Genomic DNA, 21,227 nt, shown 5'->3' with positions numbered 1-21,227 from the left:
TCAAAGATCTTCTTTTTAGATGTTTTCTTTTTAAGAAACACATGAATTAGAAGAATTAGAAGATTGTTTATCTAATCATTTGAGACATTTTCCAATACTTTTCAGGTGCTACTGATGTAACTAAGGAATGACTTTGTATGTTACAACACTTGCCACATCTCTTGCTGTTGAGAAATAAGATAGAACTGTTGGTTTGCTTGTTGAACCATGCTGAGTTAGAAGTTGATGTTCAATCTAGAAGCACTTCTTTCCAACCCCTTTCAGGGCTTCTCTCACGTCTTGGTTTCTCAGGCTGTAGATGAGGGGGTTTAACATGGGGATCATAACACCATAAAACACAGAAGCCATTTTTTCTTGCTCTTGAGAATCTATGGTGCGATGGTGAAGATACATGTAAGAAAGCGTCCCATAGAAAATGGTGACTGCTGTCAGATGGGAGGCACACGTGGAGAAGGCTTTTTTCTTCCCTGCAGCAGAAGACATCTTCAGAATGGCAGCCAGGATAAATATGTAGGAAAAGATGACGACCCCCACAGTGAACATCAAGTTAAACCCCACAAAGACTGTTAGTAGCATGACGCTGAAGTAAATATTGGAGCAGGAGAGGGCAACAATTGGGGGTGCATCACAGAAAAAGTGGTTAATTTTATTGGACTTGCAAAAGTTCAGTGAGAAAATAAAACTTACATTTACAGAAGCATTTAGGAAACCTATGAAATATGAACCAACTAAGAGTTGAATGCAGACTCTCTGGGACATGACTGTTGGATAGCGGAGTGGGTTACAGATGGCCACATAACGGTCCACCGCCATAGCAGCCAGGATGTAGCAGTCACTTGTTACAAAAGCACCATAGACTAGTAATTGCACTATACATCCTACGAATGAGATGGACTGTCCTGTCCCTACAAAATTTTGCAGCATCTTGGGAGTGATAGCAGAGGTGTAGCAGAGATCAACAAAAGCCAAGTTTTGGAGGAAAAAGTACATGGGGGTGTGAAGGGAAGACTCAATCTTGATGAGTAGGATCATGCCAATGTTACCCACTAGGGTGACCACATAGATCACTAGAAATACTCCGAAGAGGACACGCCAAGACTTGTGTTGACCAGCAAAGCCCAGGAGAATGAATTCAGTGACTTTGGTGCCATTGTTTTGTTCCATGGGTAGCAAAGATGAAATAGCAGCTGAAAAGTTGCAAAGAAAGAGAATGGAGAAATCAAAGACTATTGTGATCCTTTATCTAATTGTGGAACTAGAAATGGCATAATATTTAATTTCATAGGTAAGTCCGAGAATATTTTCTGTGATATAATTGACTTAGATTTTAAAGGCTGAGCCTTGACACCCAACTTAGATATTTTCATCTATAATTTGGGGAAGCTGTCATGGATCAGTATCTGTATTCTCAGGGTCCAGAGTGATTGGTATATCATAAATCTATCAATTCAGGAAGCAATGGGATATACTTAAAAATATACTTTGTAATTATGCTTTCTTTTTTGCTGTATATAATTTAATTATAGATCCTAATTTGCCTAAATACTAAACACTATATTTGAATTTTTGACACACCCAGTAAGTTCTATGTGATCTTGCTCCCATTTATCTCCATATTCTCATTTTATCCTTTTTCCTTCCTTAGTAACACTTCTCTGCCATGGTGGACTCATGGATATGTAGACTTGTTTATGCAAGTATTTATCAAAGTATATATTATAAGGGATAATTTTCCTTGTAAAATTTCCAATCTGTTGTGACCCAGTATGTTTGTAATAAGCAATAAAAAGATCTCTAAATTGTCAAAATTTTGTGATAGTTTAAATGCTCAATCTCACTTTCAGTAGTTATATCATCATAGGATGGAAGCAGAGTCCAAGGACTGGAGCTGGTCCATGGACCACACATTTAGTAGCACTGCTCTAGGGTGTCGGTCCATCATAATTTACCTATGTGCTTTCTTAGTGGTGGATAGCAGATGGCCTACAATTTGTCTCTACTACAAAGAACTCAGTGTGAACTTTTTCTACAGCATATTCCTAGGGAGAAAATTTTTGAGTCTGGAGGTGTGCACACATTTAACTTAACCAAGTTCTTCCAGAACACTTTCCATAATGGATGTACCATGTATACTACTACTAATTATGCATGGGGTTTCCAAGTCCTCACTTCCTAGTGAATATTGGTATTTTCAAATTATTTTTTTAGCTGGAAAAATAGGTATGAAGTGTTATCTTATTTTTGTTTTTCCCCCTTTAACCAAAAGTAAATTTGATCACTGTCTAAAGTTCTTAGAATTTTGGGAGTCTATTGTTTTGCAAATTCCTTGTTAGCATTTTTGGGTAAAAGTTTGTATTGAGTTGATTGCAGATGCTCTTTGTTTATCCAAAATTTGAGTTTCTTGTAATTTTTTGACTTAACAAATCTTTCTTATGTTTTATCATTTATTAATTTTGCCTATGATAGCCTTCATAGAATAGAAATCCTTAAATTTTGTATTGTAATTCAATTTTTTGGCCTTCTAGTTTGTTATTTTGAAAAAAATAATTGAATAACATTTATTTATTTCCTGAGTTTATTTCTCCATATAGTAAAAAGCAGTAATAAAACTCTTTTTTCCATTTTATACTGAATTGCTGGCGTGTGGTATCTGTGGCACTATCACATTTTATATTATACATATAATTTGATAAATGTTGTTTGTGTTTTCTCCATATTTATGTTTTAATAAAGAAAGCACACTGACAAGATTTAGAGTATAGTAGTCAGTGGGTATTTGGTCAAAATATTAAATATTTTTAAACCATTAAGTGATTTGACTTGTTATTTAAAAATTTACACATAGACACTTGACTCAATTATGTAATAGGAAAGTTCTATCACTTATGGAACAAATAATTCTAACATTATACAACCTTTTCCTATAAGTCTCAAAAGAAAACATTCTCCAACTCATTTCATGAGGCTAGTGCAACCTTGACACCTGATTAAGTAAAGTTTGAGACAAAATTAGAACCAATTTCACTTGTGGAAACAGATGCAAACAGTTTTAAGAAAATACACATTCAGTAATCAAGTCCATCCATCCAATAAACAAGCAATGCTAGGGTTTCAAAGGACGCTTCAGTGAATAGGTATTTTCTTCCTTTCCCAGGATTTGAACAAGTTGAGAAATAAAAGATGGCGTGTATATATGGAGACCATTATATCACCTTCAGACACCTGGGGGAAAACTTCAAGCTTATTAATCAAGTTGCTTGCTCCCAATGAACACCATAAACAGACAGGCTTATCCACCCAGTCTTGGTGGCAGTGATGGGGCAGCCCTCTTGCACATTGTGGGGAAGCACCTCTGAAATGCAGGGGCCCGTGGGCTTCAACAGCCTTTCTGCTCCTGAGGGTGAGGGCAGAGCAGGGCGTGCCAGGTTGTTCTCAGATTTAACAATCAGATAAGCCCCTCCACCTTTCTAGGAACCAAGTGAATAAAATGGGGACAGGGTGGCCATGATTACACAGACTGAGCTCTGCTTACAGGAAAGAAACAGCAGGAGCAGGGAAAAAGTATTCTCCAGCAGCAGTCACGACCAAGTTGTACCAACATGGTATCTCCCCTCATATTAATTTACAATGTAATTTCAATGAAATGCTTGGGACAATTTCACGTACACCTTCACAAACTTGTAAAACTTATATGGAAGAGAAAAGAGCTAAACATAGCTAAGAGAATTTCAATGGATAAAAGTGGGGGGATTTGCCCTATCAGAAATCAGAACTTATTATAAAGCAACAGTAATAGAGACAGTGTGGCACTGGTGTGAGGAGAGACAAGCAGGTCAATGGAACTGTGAGAAAGACCAGAAACAGGCCCACAAGTCTCTGGACTGTTGATGTATAACAGCAGTAGCATGAACATCCATGAAAAATGGCCCCATAAACTGTGGTGCTAAAAATGCTCATACATATGAAAAAACTATATTGTATTTTACAATTCCAAGTGGATCACAGTATGAAATTGTAAAGCTGGGAGAGTAAAACATAGCAGAGTATCTATGATCTAGTTATGCAGAAACAAATTTAAATAAGACGTGAGTACATAAAACAGAAAACACTGAAAATTCTACTGTATCTGAAGTAAAAAATCAACATTATAAAAAAGAGAAAGAACAGATACTGACTGGAAATTTACTCGGGTAAATTTGTTTAAAACACATAAATGTGAAAGAATTAGTGGCCAGTACATTTAAGTAATTTCTATAAATGGCCCAAAGGGAAAAATTCACAACAGATACAATCAGAATAATTATAAAAGGAAAAACTTAAATGGTTATAGAAATATGGAGATACACACAACTCATTAGTAATCACATAACTGTATATTAATACTGCATTGAAATGTAGTTTTATACTCCTCAGTCTCAAATGTAAATTTTAAGTGAGAATGTCAACTCACATATTTCTGGTGGAATGGTAACTAGGCAGTCATGTTGGAGACAAATTTGGAAATATTAATAAAATTAAATATGTGCCTCACTATGGTCCCAAATTTCCATTATAGGTACACATTCTAGATAAATCTATGACCACATGAACAAGGATACACAGACACACATACACATCCATACACCTGTATTTTTATGAATATGTGTACATGTAAATATATACATATAAGGTTCACAGCAGCATTCTTGAACAGAGAAAAAGTATAAGCTATTAAATAAATCAGTGAGAATTCAGTACACTGGTGCTAGAACATCTGTGGGACAAATATCTCAGAGGATGTTGAGTAATAAAAAGCAAGTTGTAGAAGTTAGATGATGGCTACGCGAATGTTTAATACATTACTTTAAATACATTTTTATGCACCTTAAATGCTTTGTCACAAAGAAAAATACCACGCTCCTACGCATCAGTAGACATCTCCTTACTCTGATGTCAGTAACTCCCGGCAGAGCTGTAGCTCCATGGACGGGAGGGTCAGTTTGGGATAAGAAGGTGCCTTTAGTGGTGGGGAGTACGGTAAACACACCTGTGGGGATGTGGGCAATCTGGTTCTTTCAAACATCTTGAGAAATAAACAGAGTGGGTTAACTCTGTGGTGCCAGAACAAGAAACAACTCTCTTCTTTCAACATTTAGTGATGGCCACGGGCCAACAAGTATAAGTTGCCTCCTCAAGTAAATTCGCTGTAAACAGAGCAAATGCAATCCTTTCAAGGAGGCTTCCACTCAGTGGGTAAAAACACTTGTCAGGGGAAGCTAGCATTGGTCGTGAGTCCACTTAAACTAGAATCTTGATGAGGTAATTTACCATCCTTTCGAATTAAAATAAAACGTATGACATCATGGGGCATTTTTAAAGAAAACCAGTACAAGGCACATAACACATCCACACACACACACACACACAAACACATGCACTCAAGCCAAGTACCCAGCATTTTGAACGTGCTTATCCTGTACTGAACCCTGTGCTTCTGGGGCTTCATTTATATTCAGCACTGTGCAGCAGAAGGGAAACAGACTGCCCTGGGTTTGGATTCTGGTTGCACCACCTCATATAGACAGAGCATGTAACTCCCTTTGGTCTCAGTTCCATGCTCTACAAAATGGGGGTCACAGAACTATGAGAAGGTAACAATGCTCATTGTAACACTGTGTACAATAGTTAAAGTTTGGAAATAGAGTTAAATAAGTCAGAGTGGATTTATATTATGGATGAATACGTAGTCCAAAAACTACAAGATAAATAATATGCTCTTATGGAAAGGAGCTCATATCATATTGTCAAAAGAACAAAGCAAGTTGGAGAATAATATGTAGACCTGGACCCATTTAAAATAAAATTTTCTTTTACTTCCGTGTTCTCTTTTCCTCATTTTCTTTAATTATCCATGAAAAAGCTCTGAAACGATTCATGCCAAACTTCTAATGGTTATCCTTGGGCAAAGGGGTAGGGAGAGAAATTCTTTAAACTTGTAAACTTTGTCACCTTTCATTTTAAAATAGCTTTAATTGTTTTAAGAAGGAAGAGGAAGGGAGACAAGTAAAGTCTGCTTCTTAATGCCGTGAGGTGATTTATGTAAATGCCCCAGCATGGGGCCAGGCACTGAATGGGAACTCAAAGTTGGTCAGAACACTTACAAATAACACACAAAAGCCATAGAATACTCATTCATTCATTCGTTCATTCATCCATTCATTTCTATTGTCACCAGGGAGAAGTGATTACCCCTGGTCTTGGCTGAAACTTACTAGAACTTTGTCTCTGACCCCTTTGCTCCACCGTTTCCAGCACACACTGGGAGGGCACACGGCCCATTTTGAAAAATGGGCTGTGTTTTGTTTTACTTACACTGGGGCTGCATCCAGATTTTCTTTCTGCAACTGGTACAGGCTGATGGCCACCAGGCTCTCTGTGTGCTTCCTTCTAACTGGGGAGCTTAAAGCTGGAGCCTGAGGGATCAATACTTGTTCCCTTGAGAACCTGGGCTTCCAGGGGCTGTAATGGAATTGGAATAAACAATGTTCAGTAGTTATTTTCAGCTGAAGAACATTTAAGTTTTCTCTAGAGAAATACATTTAATCATGTTACTGTCATCAGGGACTTCTTGTTGTCTGTGTGGCCTTGTTATAGAATAACTCCTTTAAAACTTTTTCTTGTTATGAATCAGGTTGAGCAATTTTTATTATGTCTAAAAATTTGTGTTCAGGTCTAGAAAATCTACCTTGTCACCATAATCAGCAACAAATAGGGCTATCTGGAAAAAAGAAATCCAAAGCTAATCTAAATTTAAGTTCCTATGTTCCTAATGTAAGTCACTACTATTTAAATATATTTTTTATTATCATTTTGACCATTGTTTATTTATTTGAAGAAAAAATTTACTTTTGATCCCTTCTTCACTTCTTGTAAAAATGTGTATCTTAAAAAAACCGTCCCTGGATAAAGACACCTTTTCTTCTGGTTAGAGTTTACAGCTTCAGAATATTTTGGTCATTTGTGGAGAAAGAGATCTTGAGTATTGTTTGGCTATAATGCTGCGAGGATTAAACCTTCAATCAGTGAAAGGAGAAAGCAGTTTAACCAAGTCTGTAACTTTTTGATTAACAAGTATACCTGTGAAGGAGAGCTATTGTTAAAAGTCTGGTGAGTTGACACTCACTATTCCTTCCTGCATGACCAGCGTCTTAGTTAGGAATATGTTCGACTGCAATAAAGAAAAACCCAACTTAACTTTGGCTGTTATTTTTATAAAAACAAGGACTTATTTTTCCTTCATAGCCACAGCCTGGAAGTCAGGACTCGCACTTCTGTGATGTGCTTGGTCTCTCCCACATGCTGGTTGCCTCACAGTCTATCATGTCTGCTACGGTGCCAGACATCACACACTCTTTCAAAGCAGGTGAGAGGAGTTCGGGAGCTAAAGATCCAGGAGGACAGGGTGACAACCACATGCACACTCTTGATCAGGAAGACAAAAGCTTTGCCCACATCTAGTGGACTTCTACTTCCATTGCGTTGGCGTGAACTGTGTTACACGGAGCAGCAGAAATCTCTGTCCCGCACCACAGACCCTCAGCTACTGGGTTTCAGTGCATCCGTGTGTGCGGCCGTGTCTGTGCTGCCCGGGGCAGGCTTCCTGTGGCACCTCTGCTCCCTGCTCCTCAGGAGTATCTCAGAAGCTGTGGAAGATGCTGGGTGACCACCAAGCAATGGGGGAGGGGAAGCAAATTACTGTCTTCAGCCGTTGTCCTTCAGAGGGACAGCTGTGGGGACATTCTACGTAGTTTACCAAAGTCCCCTGTGGGATTGAGGTCCAGGTCCCAGGGTGTAAGGCAGCTAGTTATTCACTCTTTCCTTGCTTTTGTCCTTCTGTACCTCACTCTTCCTGCTCCTCTCTGTGCTGCTTGGGATAAACCCTTTCAAAGAGTCTGGCAAACTGCATAGTCTGAGAGAACATTTTCCACAGGGCTGATGTCAGTTCACATATTAGACAAAAATTCTACAGACTTACGGTCAATTAATCTTCAACAAAGGAGGCAAGAATACGCAATGGAGAGAAGACAGTGTCTTCAGCAAGTGGTGCTGGGAAAACTGGACGGCCACATATACATCAGTGAAGTTAGAACACTGCCTCACACAATACACAAAAATAAACTCAGAATGGCTTAAAGAATTAAATATAAGACAAGGCACTATAAACCTCCTACAAGAAAACGTACGCAAACATTTTCTGACATAAATCTTAGCAATGTTCTCCGAGGGCAGTCTACCAGGCAATGGAAATAAAAGCAAAAATAAACAAATGGGACCCAGTTTAACTTATAAGTGTTTGCACAGCAAAGGAAACCATAAACAAAGTAAAAAGACAACCTATGGAATGGGAGAAAACATTTGCAAACAATGTGACTGACAAAGGTTTAATTTCCAGAATATATAAATAGCTCATACAACATCATGTATCTTATATATAATGAAAAAGAATATGAAAACAATATATGTATTATGCTGTACACCAGAAATTGCTCTCATTTTTACCTGTCTACAATTAGGGGTCTCTACAGTCACCCTCAGGTTGATAATTCACTATAATAAATCAATGTTATGGACTGAATGTTTGTGTCCCTCCCAAATTCATCTGTTGAAATGCTAACCCACAAGTGTGATGGTATTGGGAGGTGGGGCATCTGGGAAGTAGTTAAGTCATGGAATGCAGATGTCATAAATTGGACAAGTGTCCTTATAAAAGAGCCTCCAGAGAGCTCTCCAGCTCTTCTCAAACACGTGAGGACATAATGAGAGGCTGGCAGTCTTGTCACCCAGAACGAGGCTCTTACCAGACCTGAACCATGCTGGCACCCTGATCTCAAACGTCTAACATCCGGAACTGTGAGACATAAATTTCTGTTGTTTAGAAGCCACTTAATCTATGTAATTTGTAACTGAGCCTGAAGTTACTAACAAAGTCTGGAATGTACTACACATACCACTACAGTAATTATAGCTACTGGATACAAATTATCACCACCTAAATAAAGATACTTAGAGGGTAAGGTCTGTGAGGTTCCAAACTTGAAGCTTCCATCATCCCCAGGGATGCATTTCCCACCTGGGTGTCAACATATGGTAATACGCATGGAGTGGGCCACCTCAGGAAGCTCACTTCAGCCTTCAGTGTCCACAGTTCCTTTTGGGGCTCTATGTCATTGCTTATGTCTCTGATCTTTAGTTCTCACTCCCTCCTGGAGGTTCAGGGTTATACCTTTAGTCCCTCGTCCCTCTGGAGGTTGGAACCGATACCCAAAGCTCCATTATAAGTCACATTGTTAGACTGTCCAGTGGCCAAAGCCTTCAGGCAAACAGAGATACTTTTTTTTTTTTTAAATTGAAGTAAAGTTGATTTATGATATTTTTAAAATTACAGGTGCATAGCAAAGTGATTCAGAAATATATATATACACACAGAGATTATTTTCCATTATGGGTTATTACAAGATATTGAATATAGTTCCCTGTGATACAGAGTAAATTCTGGTTGCTTATCTATTTTATGTATAGTAGTTTGTATCTGTTACTATAGTTTGTGGTAGTAGTTTGTATCTGTATCTGTTAATCCCATACTCTTAATTTATGCCTCTCCTCCTTTCCCCTTTGGTAATCATAAATTTGTCTTCTATGTCTGTGAGTCTGTTTCTGTTTTTTACATAGATTCATTTGTGTTATTTTTTTAGATTTCCCACATATAAATGATACTATATAATATTTTTATCTCTCCCTTGACTTACTTCACTTAGTAAGATATTCTCTAGGTCCATACAAGTTGCTGCAAATGGCAATATTTCATTCTTTTTTATGGCTAAGTAATATTACATTGTTTGTGTATACCACATCTTCTTAAACTATTATCTGTTGATGGCACTTGGGTTGTTTCCATGTCTTGGCTACTGTAAATAGTGCTGATATGAACACTAGGGTGCACAAATCTTCTTGAATCAGAGTTTTCAACGGTGCACAAATCTTCTTGAATCAGAGTTTTCACTTTTTCTAGATATATAACCAGGAGGGGGGTTGCTGGATTATATGGTAGCTCTATTTTTAGTTTTTTGAGGAAGTCCTATTCTGTTTACCTTAGTAACTGCAACAAATTACATTCTCACCAACAGTGTTTTCCTTTTCTCCACACTCTCTCCAGCATTTATTTGTAGACTTTTTGATGACAGCCATTCTGACTGGTGTGAGGTGACACCTCATTGTCATTTTGAATCACATTTCTCTAATAATTAGTAATACTGATCACCTTTCTATATGTATTTTGGCCACGTGTATGTCTTCTTTGGAGAGATATCTGTTTAGGTTTTCTGCTCATTTTTTTGCTTGAGTTGTTTGTTTTTTTTGATACAGAGTTGTATGAATTGCATATTTTGGAAATTAAACTCTTGTTGGTCACATCATTTGCAAATATTTTGCCCCATTCTATAGATTGTCTTTTCATTTTCTTTATGGTTTCCATTGCTGTGAAAAAGATTATAAGTTTAATTAAATCCCACTTGTTTATTTTTGCTTTTATTCCTATTGCCTGGGTAGACTGCCCTAGGAAAACATTGCTATGATTTATGTCAGAGAATGTTTTGCCTATGTTCTTTTTTGGAGGCTTACGGTGTCTTGTCTTATGTTTAAGTCTTTAAGCCATTTTGAGTTTATTTTTGTGTATGGTATGAGGGTTTGTTCTAATTTCATTGATTTATATGTGGCTGTCCAGTTTTCCCAACACCACTTGCTGAATAGACTGTTTTTTCTCCATTGTATATTTTTGATTCTTTGGTCAAAGACTAAATGACCTAGGTCTGTGGGTTTATTTTGAGGCTCTCTATTCTATTCCATTGATCCATATGCTTTTGTGCCAATACTTCACTGTTTTGATTACTGCAGCTTTGTAGTATTGTCTGAAGTCTTGGAGAATAATGCTTCCAGCTTCATTTTTTTTTTCTGTATTGCTTTAGCAATTCTAGGTCTTTTGTAATTTCATATAAATTTAGAATTCTTCTATTTCTGTGAAAAAAATCCCGGGTAATTTGATAGGGTCACAGTAAATCTGTAGATTGCTTTGGGTAGTATGGCCATTTTAACAATATTAATTCTTCCAATCCAAGAGCATGAGACATCTTTCCATTTCTTTAAATCATGTTTAATTTCCTATTTAATGCATGTATTTTGCATGTATAAGTCCTTCACCTCCTTGGTCAGGTTTATTCCTAAGTATTTCATTTTTTGATGTGATTTTAAAAGGGGTGGTTTTTAAAATTTCCTTTTCTGATATTTCATTGTTACTGTAAAGAAATGCAACAGATTTCTGTATGTTAATCTTGTATCCTGCTACCTTGCCAAATTCTTTTATCAGCTCTAGTAGTTTTTGTGTGGATTCTTTAGGGTTTTCTATATATAATATCATTTCATCTGCATATAGTGACAATTTTTCCTCTTCTCTTCCAATGTGGGTCCCTTTTATTTCTTTTTCTTGTCTGATTGCTATGGCTAGGAATTCCAATACTATGTTGAATAGAAGTGATGATTGGGCATCCTTGTCTTGTTCCAGATTTTAGTGGGAAAGCTTTCAATTTTTCACCATTGAGTTTATGCTGGCTGTGGGTTTGTCATAAATAGCCCTTATTATGTTGATGTATGTTCCCTCTATACCCACTTTGGTAAGAATTTTTATTATAAAAAGGATGTTGAGTTTTATCAAATGCTTTTTCTGCATCTATTGAGATGATTTTTATCCTTTCTTTTGTAGATGTGGTGTATCACACTGATTGATCTGTATATGTTGAACCATCCTTATGTCCCTGGAACATAGTTTGTTTCTATGTCTGTGAGTCTATTTCTGGTTTATAAATTAGTTCACTTGTATCATTTTGTTTTTAACAAATGCCCTCAGGAAAAAAGTCTCTTTGCATTGAATGAGCTTTGAGTTAGGTCAAATAATGACAGCCTTGCAAGTATGGTCTTCCAGGGAATCACCATATGGGTCAAATAGTATTTTCTATCTGTGGTTGATTGAATTCATGAATTCGAAAATTGCAGAAAGGATCAACTGTACAGTTATTTTTTTCCAATATCATCATGGAATTGGCTTAGTACTTTTGTTGAAAATTAACTTGCCATGCATTTGTTGATATATTTTTTTCACTCTATATTTTCCCATTGGCCAATATACCTTCCTTGTGATTTACAAGACTGGTTTATGTACTACATCTTTTAGTTAATCTTGAAATCAGGTAGCAAAGATCATTCAACTTTGCTCTTTATTTAAAACATGTTTTTGACTATTCCAGGTTTTTTTCTTTTCCAATTAAGTTTTAGAATTAGCTTATCAATCTCTGTAGAAAACCTGCTTGCATTTTGGGTGGAATTTCACGAAAGTATTGATCAATCCTGTGAGAACTGGCATTTTAACAATATTGGGTTTTCCAATTCTTTTAACATGATATATCTTTCTGCTTATACAGGATTTCTTGATGTTCTCAGAAACGTTTGAGGTATCACCACATAGATGCTCCACATATTTTGTCAAGTTTAACACTATGTATTTCATGCTTTTGGATGTTATTGTGAGTGGTATTAAAAATTCATTTCCACATTTGCTGTTGTATAGGAATAAGACTGATATTTTCATTTATTATAGTTTATTGTTTTTCTAATTAATTTAATGATTTATGTACAATAATTTTGTCTAGCCACATGATTGACTTATGTTGTTTATAATAATTAATTCTCTGTAATATCCAGAAAAAAATCCTCATCTTCAAATAATAATTTTCACTCCTTTTTGATTTATTGATTTTTATTGATTTCTATAATCCAAGTGCTTTGATCAGTAGCTCCAGAACAATTTTGAGGATAATTTTGAGCAAGACCATATTTTGTTTGTTTTTGACTTTAAGTGGAATGTTCTCAGTGTTTACCTATAAATGTAATCAAGTCTTTGGGTTGAGGTATTTTAACTTTTACTTAAACACTGAGATTAAGAATAATGTTTTTCTTAGCAAATATTTTTCAGTATCTTTGAACATATTTCATGCTTTATCTTTTAAAAATTAATTAATACATTATTATATGAACTAATATTAAATTATTTTGTGCTCCTATAATACAACTAAACTTGGTTATGGCTTATTTTTTTAATATGCTGCTGAAATTTTTTCTTTGTGTGTGCTGACATTTTTATTATAAATTTTTATATTAATATTTGAGACTGGCACTGGGCTATAGTTTTTGAGCTGTCTTTGTTTGCTTAGTTTATAAAAATCATTTTGAAACATTCCTTCTTTTCCCACGTTCTCCAACAGTTCAAGCATCATTCTCTTGTAAGAAATATTGTCTATTTCTTAATATTTGTATAGAACTCCAGGGCTTGGTGTTTTTTTGGGGAGAGAGTTGCACTTTCACTACTTTATTCCTTACAAATTAATTCCTCTTGAATCTCTTCAATGGTAATTGTTTTTTGCAATTAGTGATCCTTTAGAAAAATTCCATCAGATTCTGTAATACATTTGTATATTGTTATGTATTCTCTCATTTAAAAAACTTCTTTGTTCTCCAGTATTACTCTGCTTGATAAATTAGCAAATGATTTATATATTTTATTGTTAATTTAAGCTTCAGAGAATAAGTTCTTGGATTTATTATTTCTGTAATTTAAGAGATTTTAAATGTTAATGTAAAAATAATTATTACTCTCTTCTCCTTTCCTTACATTATTTTCTCGTCTTAAAATGTATGCTTACTTAATTTATTATTATTTCCTATTTATTAAAAGTAGTATTTATAGAGTTATAAAATTTTATTTGAAAACCTCTTGTAGTTTATAGATATTTATGTAATGGTTCTGAATTATTGTTTTATAGATATTTGGCAATATTATTTTTATTTCATCTTCACTTAAGTTTTGTTTAAATCAGACTTTTCAGTTATAAGGTGTAGAATTTTAGGTGTTTTCACTTGCAAGCTTTATTATTAAACTCTAGTTCTAGGTCTTTGAAGCAGAGGAAATTTTATACACTCTTTCTGACTTTTGCAATTTATTGTATTTCTATAATTATTCCATGGGCACACAATAAAAAGAAAATACGTAAGGAAGGAGGAAAGGAGGAAGAGAGGAAGGAAGAAAAGGAAAGAATGGAAGAAAGAAAGAAAAAGAAGAGAAGGAAAAAAGATGTTTTTCTGATTTCAAGTTATTATGAAGATGAAAATCAGTTCTGCCAATATATCAGACTGTGGTACATCTAACACGATGTTAATGGTCACAAAAAGCCAATGAGAAAATGTTTCTAACCGGACCTCCCTTGTCCACAAGGCAACGATAAAAAGACTAACAACTCCTTCTTCTAAGTGACTGAGACTCCTTCTTGCCAATGACATAATTTTTTCTACTTTATTCCTTCCACCTCTTGAGCAATGCTTACTGAGATACCAAGTTGCTGATCTATCCCAGCTCTTTGACAGTATCCAAAAGAGAGAGTACCTGCATTTGTAATCCATACTTGGAAACATTCAGCAAAGCCCACACCCTATAAAAAGCTCCTTCCTATACCCTCTTGTTAAGTTGTCCACAGCCCCTATGGAGTGTGTGTTGCGGAAGCAAAATTGTGTCTCCTAAACTTCGACTCCAGGCATGTTTGATTGGTGGGCTTTAATAATATAGAATTTCTGTATGTGGGTTTGTTCTCACTAATTATCTCAAATAGATCTTCTGTAACTTTTTAAAAACTTTTTTTCTCAATTTGATCTGTCATGGACTGGAAGAAGTAAATTTACTATTATTATTGCATTTTTCTTCATCCATGTATTTCCTACTTTTCACTTTATGAATATTATTGAAAGCATATATTTTTTTCCATTCATATTTATGCACAGTCCAATTCCTCTTCAAGGCATTTATAGACAGTGCATTTTAGAATGATTCTATAAGGAGTCACAAGAGGATAGCGAAAGTTAGAACTGTCCCCATCTCCAGGGATGGTTCAGGGTAGTAAGGATGAAGACCTCTCCTCCACTCGCAGGAAAGGATTTGCTTACAGAAAGAAAACGGAGTCTCTTTCTGCAGAGGGAAATATGGGCAGGTCACTGGCAACCCTAAGAAAAATCAGTTACCAAATTTTGGGAGTCCTCTCTGGTACTGCACCCTGCTGCATGGACTTGGTTTCTATTGGTATTGTTTGGGTTATGACTGGCTCTAAATCACAGTGATATGGCATCAGCCCATCTATTTGGAGCTTCTGGAAATGTTGAGAAAGGCAGAGAACTCCCATCCTGCCAATCCTCTCACTCACAACTTCCTACAGTTTAATTGATTAGTGAGGTGGAGAGAAGAAATATATGTGACCTCAATCTTTTTGTTAACACTGCCTTTCCATATGATGGGTGTGTGCTTGATTCTATCTTCTCCCAAGTCAACAGAACACTCATGTCCAAGCCCAGGTATGACTTCTCATATTTAACTTGGATTCTTTCATCCCTCCCCACTCTTGGAGATTGAGGGAAATAAAGCATCAATTCTAGATAAATGAGTTTATTCTGTAGCACCAAACTCTGCATTAGATTTGTACTTTTGCAAGAGGGTTATATTTAAAATAAAATTTTACTGATAATGAATTGATATGATCCATATTTGCCTACTTACTGTGCCAGTTTTCTAGCTGGTTAGAGACCATGCATAGAAAGGAGGGATATTGCTCCCTAATGTGCAAATATGTATTGAGGCGGGAAGCCCTATAAAAACGACAGGCAGGACCCCCAAGCAGGGCCACTACTCTCCTGCCAGCACCATCCAGTTCCCTGGCCCAGAGGCTTTCTCTCTTTTTGCCTTTGAAACGGCTTACTTACTCCTAAAATTCTGTTGGTTCCCTGAGCTCATTTCTGATTGGTTATTTCCTTCACTCTTGATTGGTTATTACTCTCACTTCTGATTGGTCCACTTCCCTAACTTCTGATTGGTCCATTTGTAGTACTTTATTTGCATGGAGCTCACTCCTGATTGGTTATTTCTCTCACTCCTGATTGGTCTATTTCTACAAAGCTTGTTCCTGGTTGGTCAACTTCTGTTATACTTTATTTGCATATGATGTTGCAAAGTGTAAAACTGGCAGCCTATAAAGGCCCGTGTAAACCTACAAGCAGGGTCCAGAGCTTGGAGTGTTAACTCCTCTGGGCCCGCTGGTGTAATAAACCTGAGTTCTCCAATTCTCCGAATGCTGCTTGGTCTCTCGCCTGGATCCAGGTTGCTGTCACAACTGAGCTGTAACACGGAGCTGTAACACATTTTTCCGTAACATTTTGAGAATCCATCAAACTGTTCTTATTTTCCACTTTCTTTTCTGTACATTCTCTCCAAAGAAATGGAGAATTTCTTTAAATAATTCCTTGCAATACTAAAATGGCTTAGAGAGTAATAGCAAGAGTAACAGTACCTCTTAAGGGAAATCAGAAAAGTTTTTGCTCTGTTGCGTATTTACACTACAGCTGTTGGGGGTATTTTATAACATTGATTGCACACATTCCTTTATTTTTCTTTTCTATTTTAAAGGCAGGTATTTGAAAAGAGAGCTCCTCAAAGGATACAAAAGCAATATAAAAGACCTTTTCATATGCTTTCTCTGTAAGAAATACATGAATTAGAAACTTATTTACTCATTTAAGATGTTTTCATTACATTTCAGATCTACTGATAAAATCAAGGAATGCCTTTGTAACCCACAGATATTTGCCATCTCTTCTGTGGTGGAGAAATGAGAGAGAACTATTGGTTTGCTTGTTGAACCACGTTGAGTTAGTAACTGATGTTCAATCTAGAAGAACTTCTTTCTAACCCCTTTCAGGGCTTCTCTCATGTCTTGGTTTCTCAGGCTGTAGATGAAGGGGTTTAACATGGGGATCATAACACCATAAAACACAGAAGCCATTTTTTCTTGCTCTGAGACTCTATGGTACTATGGTGCAGATACATGTAAGAAAGCATCCCATAGAAAATGGTGACCACTGTCAGATGGGAGGCACACGTGGAGAAGGCTTTTTTCTTCCCTGCAGCTGAAGAGATCTTCAGGATGGCAGCCAGGATAAATATGTAGGAAAAGATGACGACGCCTACAGTGAACATCAAGTTAAACCCCACAAAGGCTGCTAGTAGCGTGACGCTGAAGTAAATATTGGAGCAGGAGAGGGCAACAATTGGGGGTTCATCACAGAAGAAGTGGTTAATTTTATTGGATGTGCAAAAATTCAGTGAGAAAATAAAACTTGTGTTTACAGAAGCATTTAGGAAACCCATGAAGTATGAGCCGACTACAAGTTGAATGCAGACTCTCTGGGACATGACTGTTGGATAGCGGAGTGGGTTACAGATGGCCACGTAACGGTCCACTGCCATAGCAGCCAGGATGAAGCAGTCACTTGTTGCAAAAGCACCATAGACAAGTAATTGCACTATACATCCTACAAATGAGATGGACTGTTCTGTCACTACAAAATTTTGCAGCATCTTGGGAGTGATAGCAGAGGTGTAGCAGAGATCAACAAAAGCCAAGTTTTGGAGGAAAAAGTACATAGGAGTGTGAAGGGAAGACTCAATCTTGGTAAGTAGGATCATGCCAATGTTACCCACTAGGGTGAGCACATAGATCACTAGAAATACTATGAAGAGGACATGCCAAGACTTGTGTTGACCAGCAAATCCCAGGAGAATGAATTCAGTGACTTTGGTGCCATTGTTTTGTTCCATGGGTAGCAAAGATGAAATATTAGCTGAAAAGGTGCAAAGAAAGAAGAGCAGAGAATGTAAGACCATTCTGAATATTTATCTAATCATGGAATTGGAAATGGTATATTTAATTTTACAGGTAAGTCAGAGAATATTTTCCATGACATAACTGACCTCGAGTTGAAAGGCTGAACCTTGAACCTGACTTAGATATTTTCATCTATAGTTTGGGGAAGTTGCCATGGACCATTAGCTATGTTCTCAGTGTGCAAACTGACGGTATTTAATAAATATATCAATTAGGGAACATGTTAGAACATATTTTATTTACCTGTGCTTTCTTTTATACTCTCTATGTTTCAGTTAGAAACCCTAATTTGCCAAAATACTAATCATTATATTTAAAATCTTGGCATACACATGAAGTTCTATATTATCTTATTCTTAATTATCTTTATATTTTCATTTATCCTTTTCCCTTGCTTAGTAACTCTTCTGTGCCATGATGGACTCATGGGCACATAGAGTCTTTCACAGAAGTGTTTATCAAAGTATTAATGGTAAATGATAATGTTCTCTGTAAGATTTATGATCTGTTGTGCCCCATACTTTTGCAAAAACAGTGAAAATGTATCAAAATTGTCAAAATTTTGTGATAGTTTGAATGCTCAATCTCACTTTCAGTAGTGTCTCATCATACAGTGAAAGCAGAGAGTCCAAGGACTGGTATTGGTACATGGACCACACATTGAGTAGCACTGCTCTATGGTGTCCATCCATCATAATTTATCTATGTGCTTTCGTAGTGAAGGATAGCAGATGGCCAGCAATTTGTCTTCACTACAAATAACTCAGTGTGAAAAATTTTCTGGGAGATTTTCCTACAGACAAATTTTTTGAGTCTGATCATATGCACATATTTGATTTAACCAAGTTTTTTCAAATCACTTTTCATAATGGCTACACCAGTGCACACTCCTATTATTTGAGTATGGGGATTCCACACCCTCACTTCCTAGTGAATACTGGTATTTTCCTAATTTTTTTTAGCCAGGAAAATAGATGTAATAGGTGATATCTGATTTTATTTTTTTTTCCCTTTAATTACAAGTAAATTTGATCATTATTTAATGTTCCTAGAATTTTGGGATTCTATTGTTTTGTAAATTGCTTGTTAATTTTTTTTGGTAAAATTTTCTTTTGAGTTGATTGCAGATGGTCTATGTTTATCCAAGATTTGAATCACTTGTCAGTTTTTGACTTAAATCTTTCTCACATTCTACCATCTACTAATTTTGTCTATGATATCCTTTTTGTAATGAAATACTTAAATTTAAAATAACTATCATTTTTTCCCTTACAGTTTCTTTTAAAAAAATAATTGAATAAAGGTCATTTCTTTCCTTAGCTTATTTTTCCAGGAGAGTAAAAAGCAATAAGAAAACTTTTTTTTCCTGTTTTATACTGCGTTGCTGGCATATGTTATTTGTGGCATTATGACTTTTCATATCATACAAATAATTTGATAAATGTTTGTGTTCTCTCAATATTTATTTTTTTACAAAAGAAATAAGACTAAGAAGATACTTACTGTATTCTATGTGAGTCTCTGTATGTGTGTGCAAAATACTTAAATATTTTAAACAATTATATAATTTGACTTGTTATTTAAAAATTTACACACAGACCCTAGACCCAACTATTTTACAGAAACTACTACGAAACATTTATGGAGCAGATAAGTCTAGCATTATATAATCTTTTCCTGTAAGTCTCAAAGAAAATATTACCCAACTAATTTCATGAGGCAAGTGCAACCTTGAAACCCAATTAAGTAAATTCTGAGAAAAAAACTAGAACCAATTTCACTTGTGAATATAGATGGAAACTGCTTTAAAAATATACGTTCAATAATCAAATTCATTAATACATTAAACAACTGATTGCTAGGGTTTCAAAGAAGGGTCCAAGTGAAAAGCTATTTTCTTCCTTTCCCAGGATTTGAACAAGTTGAGAAATAAAAGATGGCGTGTATATATGGAGACCATTATATCACCTTCAGACACCTGGGGGAAAACTTCAAGCTTATTAGTCAAGTTGCTTGCTCCCAATGAACACTGTAAGCAGACAGGCTTATCCACCCAGTCTTGGTGGCAGTGACGCGGGCAGCCCTCTTGCACACTGTGGGGAAGCACCTCTGAAATGCAGGGGCCCGTGGGCTTCAACAGCCTGGCTGCTCCTGAGGGTTAGGGCAGAGCAGGGCGCGCCAGGTTGTTCTCAGATTTAACAATCAGATAAGCCCCTCCACCTTTCTAGGAAGGCAGTGAATAAAATGGGGACAAGGGTGGCCGTGATTACACAGATTCAGTTCTTTTTGCAGGAGAGAAACATCAGGAGTAGGGACGAAGTATTCTCCAGCATCAGTCATGACCAAGTTGTACCAATGTGGTATTTCCCCTCATATTAATTCATAAGTTCAATGCAATTTCAGCAAAATGCTTGAGAGAATTTCAAGTACACCTTCAAAACTTATAAAATGTATTATGGAAGAGAAAAGAGCTAAACATAGCTAAGAGAATTTCAATGGATAAAAGGGAGGGATTTGCCCTATCAGAAATCAGAACTTAATATAAAGCTACAATAATAGAGACAGTGTGGCACTGGTGTGAGGAGAGACAAGCAGGTCAATGGAACTGTTAGAAAGCCCAGAAACAGGCCCACAAGGCACTGAAGCTTCAAGTATGAGAACAGTGGCACGTGCAACAATGAAAAATGGCCCATTAAACTACGGTGCTGTAAATGCTTGTATGTATGAAATGTTATGTTATATTTCTACTTCTCATTTTATCAATTCTAAATGAATTAGATTTAAATTGTAAAGTTGTAAGATTAAAGCATAACAGAATATCTATGACTTAGCTACGAAGTAAAAAATTTAAATAAGACTTAAGTGCACAAAATGTAAAACATTGAAAATTTAACTTTAAAAACACCAACATTTTAAAAAGGAAAGATTAGATACTGACTGGAAATTTACTCAGGTGAGTTTGTTTGCAACACATATACATGACAAACAATTAGTATCCAGTACGTTTAAGTGATTTCTATGAATTTCCCCAAGGTAAAAATTCCCAAAAGACATAATCAGAATATTTATAGAAGGAAAATCTTAAATAGTCAATAGAAATATGGATATACATGGATATATATACACACAGCTCACTGGTAAGGCAATGTATTAATATTGCATGGAAATATAATTTTATAGTCCTTAGCCTCTAAAATGCAAACTTTAGGGGAGAATGTGGACTCGCTTTTTTTTTTTTTGTAGAAGTAAATTTGCATATTCATGTTGGAGACAAATTTGGAAATACTAGTAAAATTAAACATTTATGTCCCTGGGTCCAGAATGTTTACTGTAGGGATATAATCTAGATTAATTTTTGACCATGTAAACAAGGATATGTACACACAT

General features: G+C 36.0%; 2 protein-coding genes across 2 annotated transcripts; both read right to left on the bottom strand.

The window, feature by feature from the left end:
* Positions 1–234: 234 nt before the first annotated feature.
* LOC106728773 (putative olfactory receptor 5AK3) lies at positions 235–1,164 on the bottom strand. Its single transcript, XM_014553181.1, has one exon. The coding sequence runs from the start codon at positions 1,162–1,164 to the stop codon at positions 235–237; it is 930 nt and encodes a 309-aa protein (XP_014408667.1).
* Positions 1,165–16,930: 15,766 nt separating this feature from the next.
* On the bottom strand, positions 16,931–17,773 carry LOC102518182 (putative olfactory receptor 5AK3). Its single transcript, XM_014568288.1, has one exon. The coding sequence runs from the start codon at positions 17,771–17,773 to the stop codon at positions 16,931–16,933; it is 843 nt and encodes a 280-aa protein (XP_014423774.1).
* Between the last annotated feature and the right edge of the window lie 3,454 nt (positions 17,774–21,227).

Source organism: Camelus ferus, chromosome 10, assembly GCF_009834535.1.
Source record: "Camelus ferus isolate YT-003-E chromosome 10, BCGSAC_Cfer_1.0, whole genome shotgun sequence".
In the NCBI taxonomy this organism is placed as follows: Eukaryota; Metazoa; Chordata; class Mammalia; order Artiodactyla; family Camelidae; genus Camelus; species Camelus ferus.
Note: the sequence above shows the minus strand (reverse complement) of the source record. Positions and strands in the feature narration are given on the sequence as shown.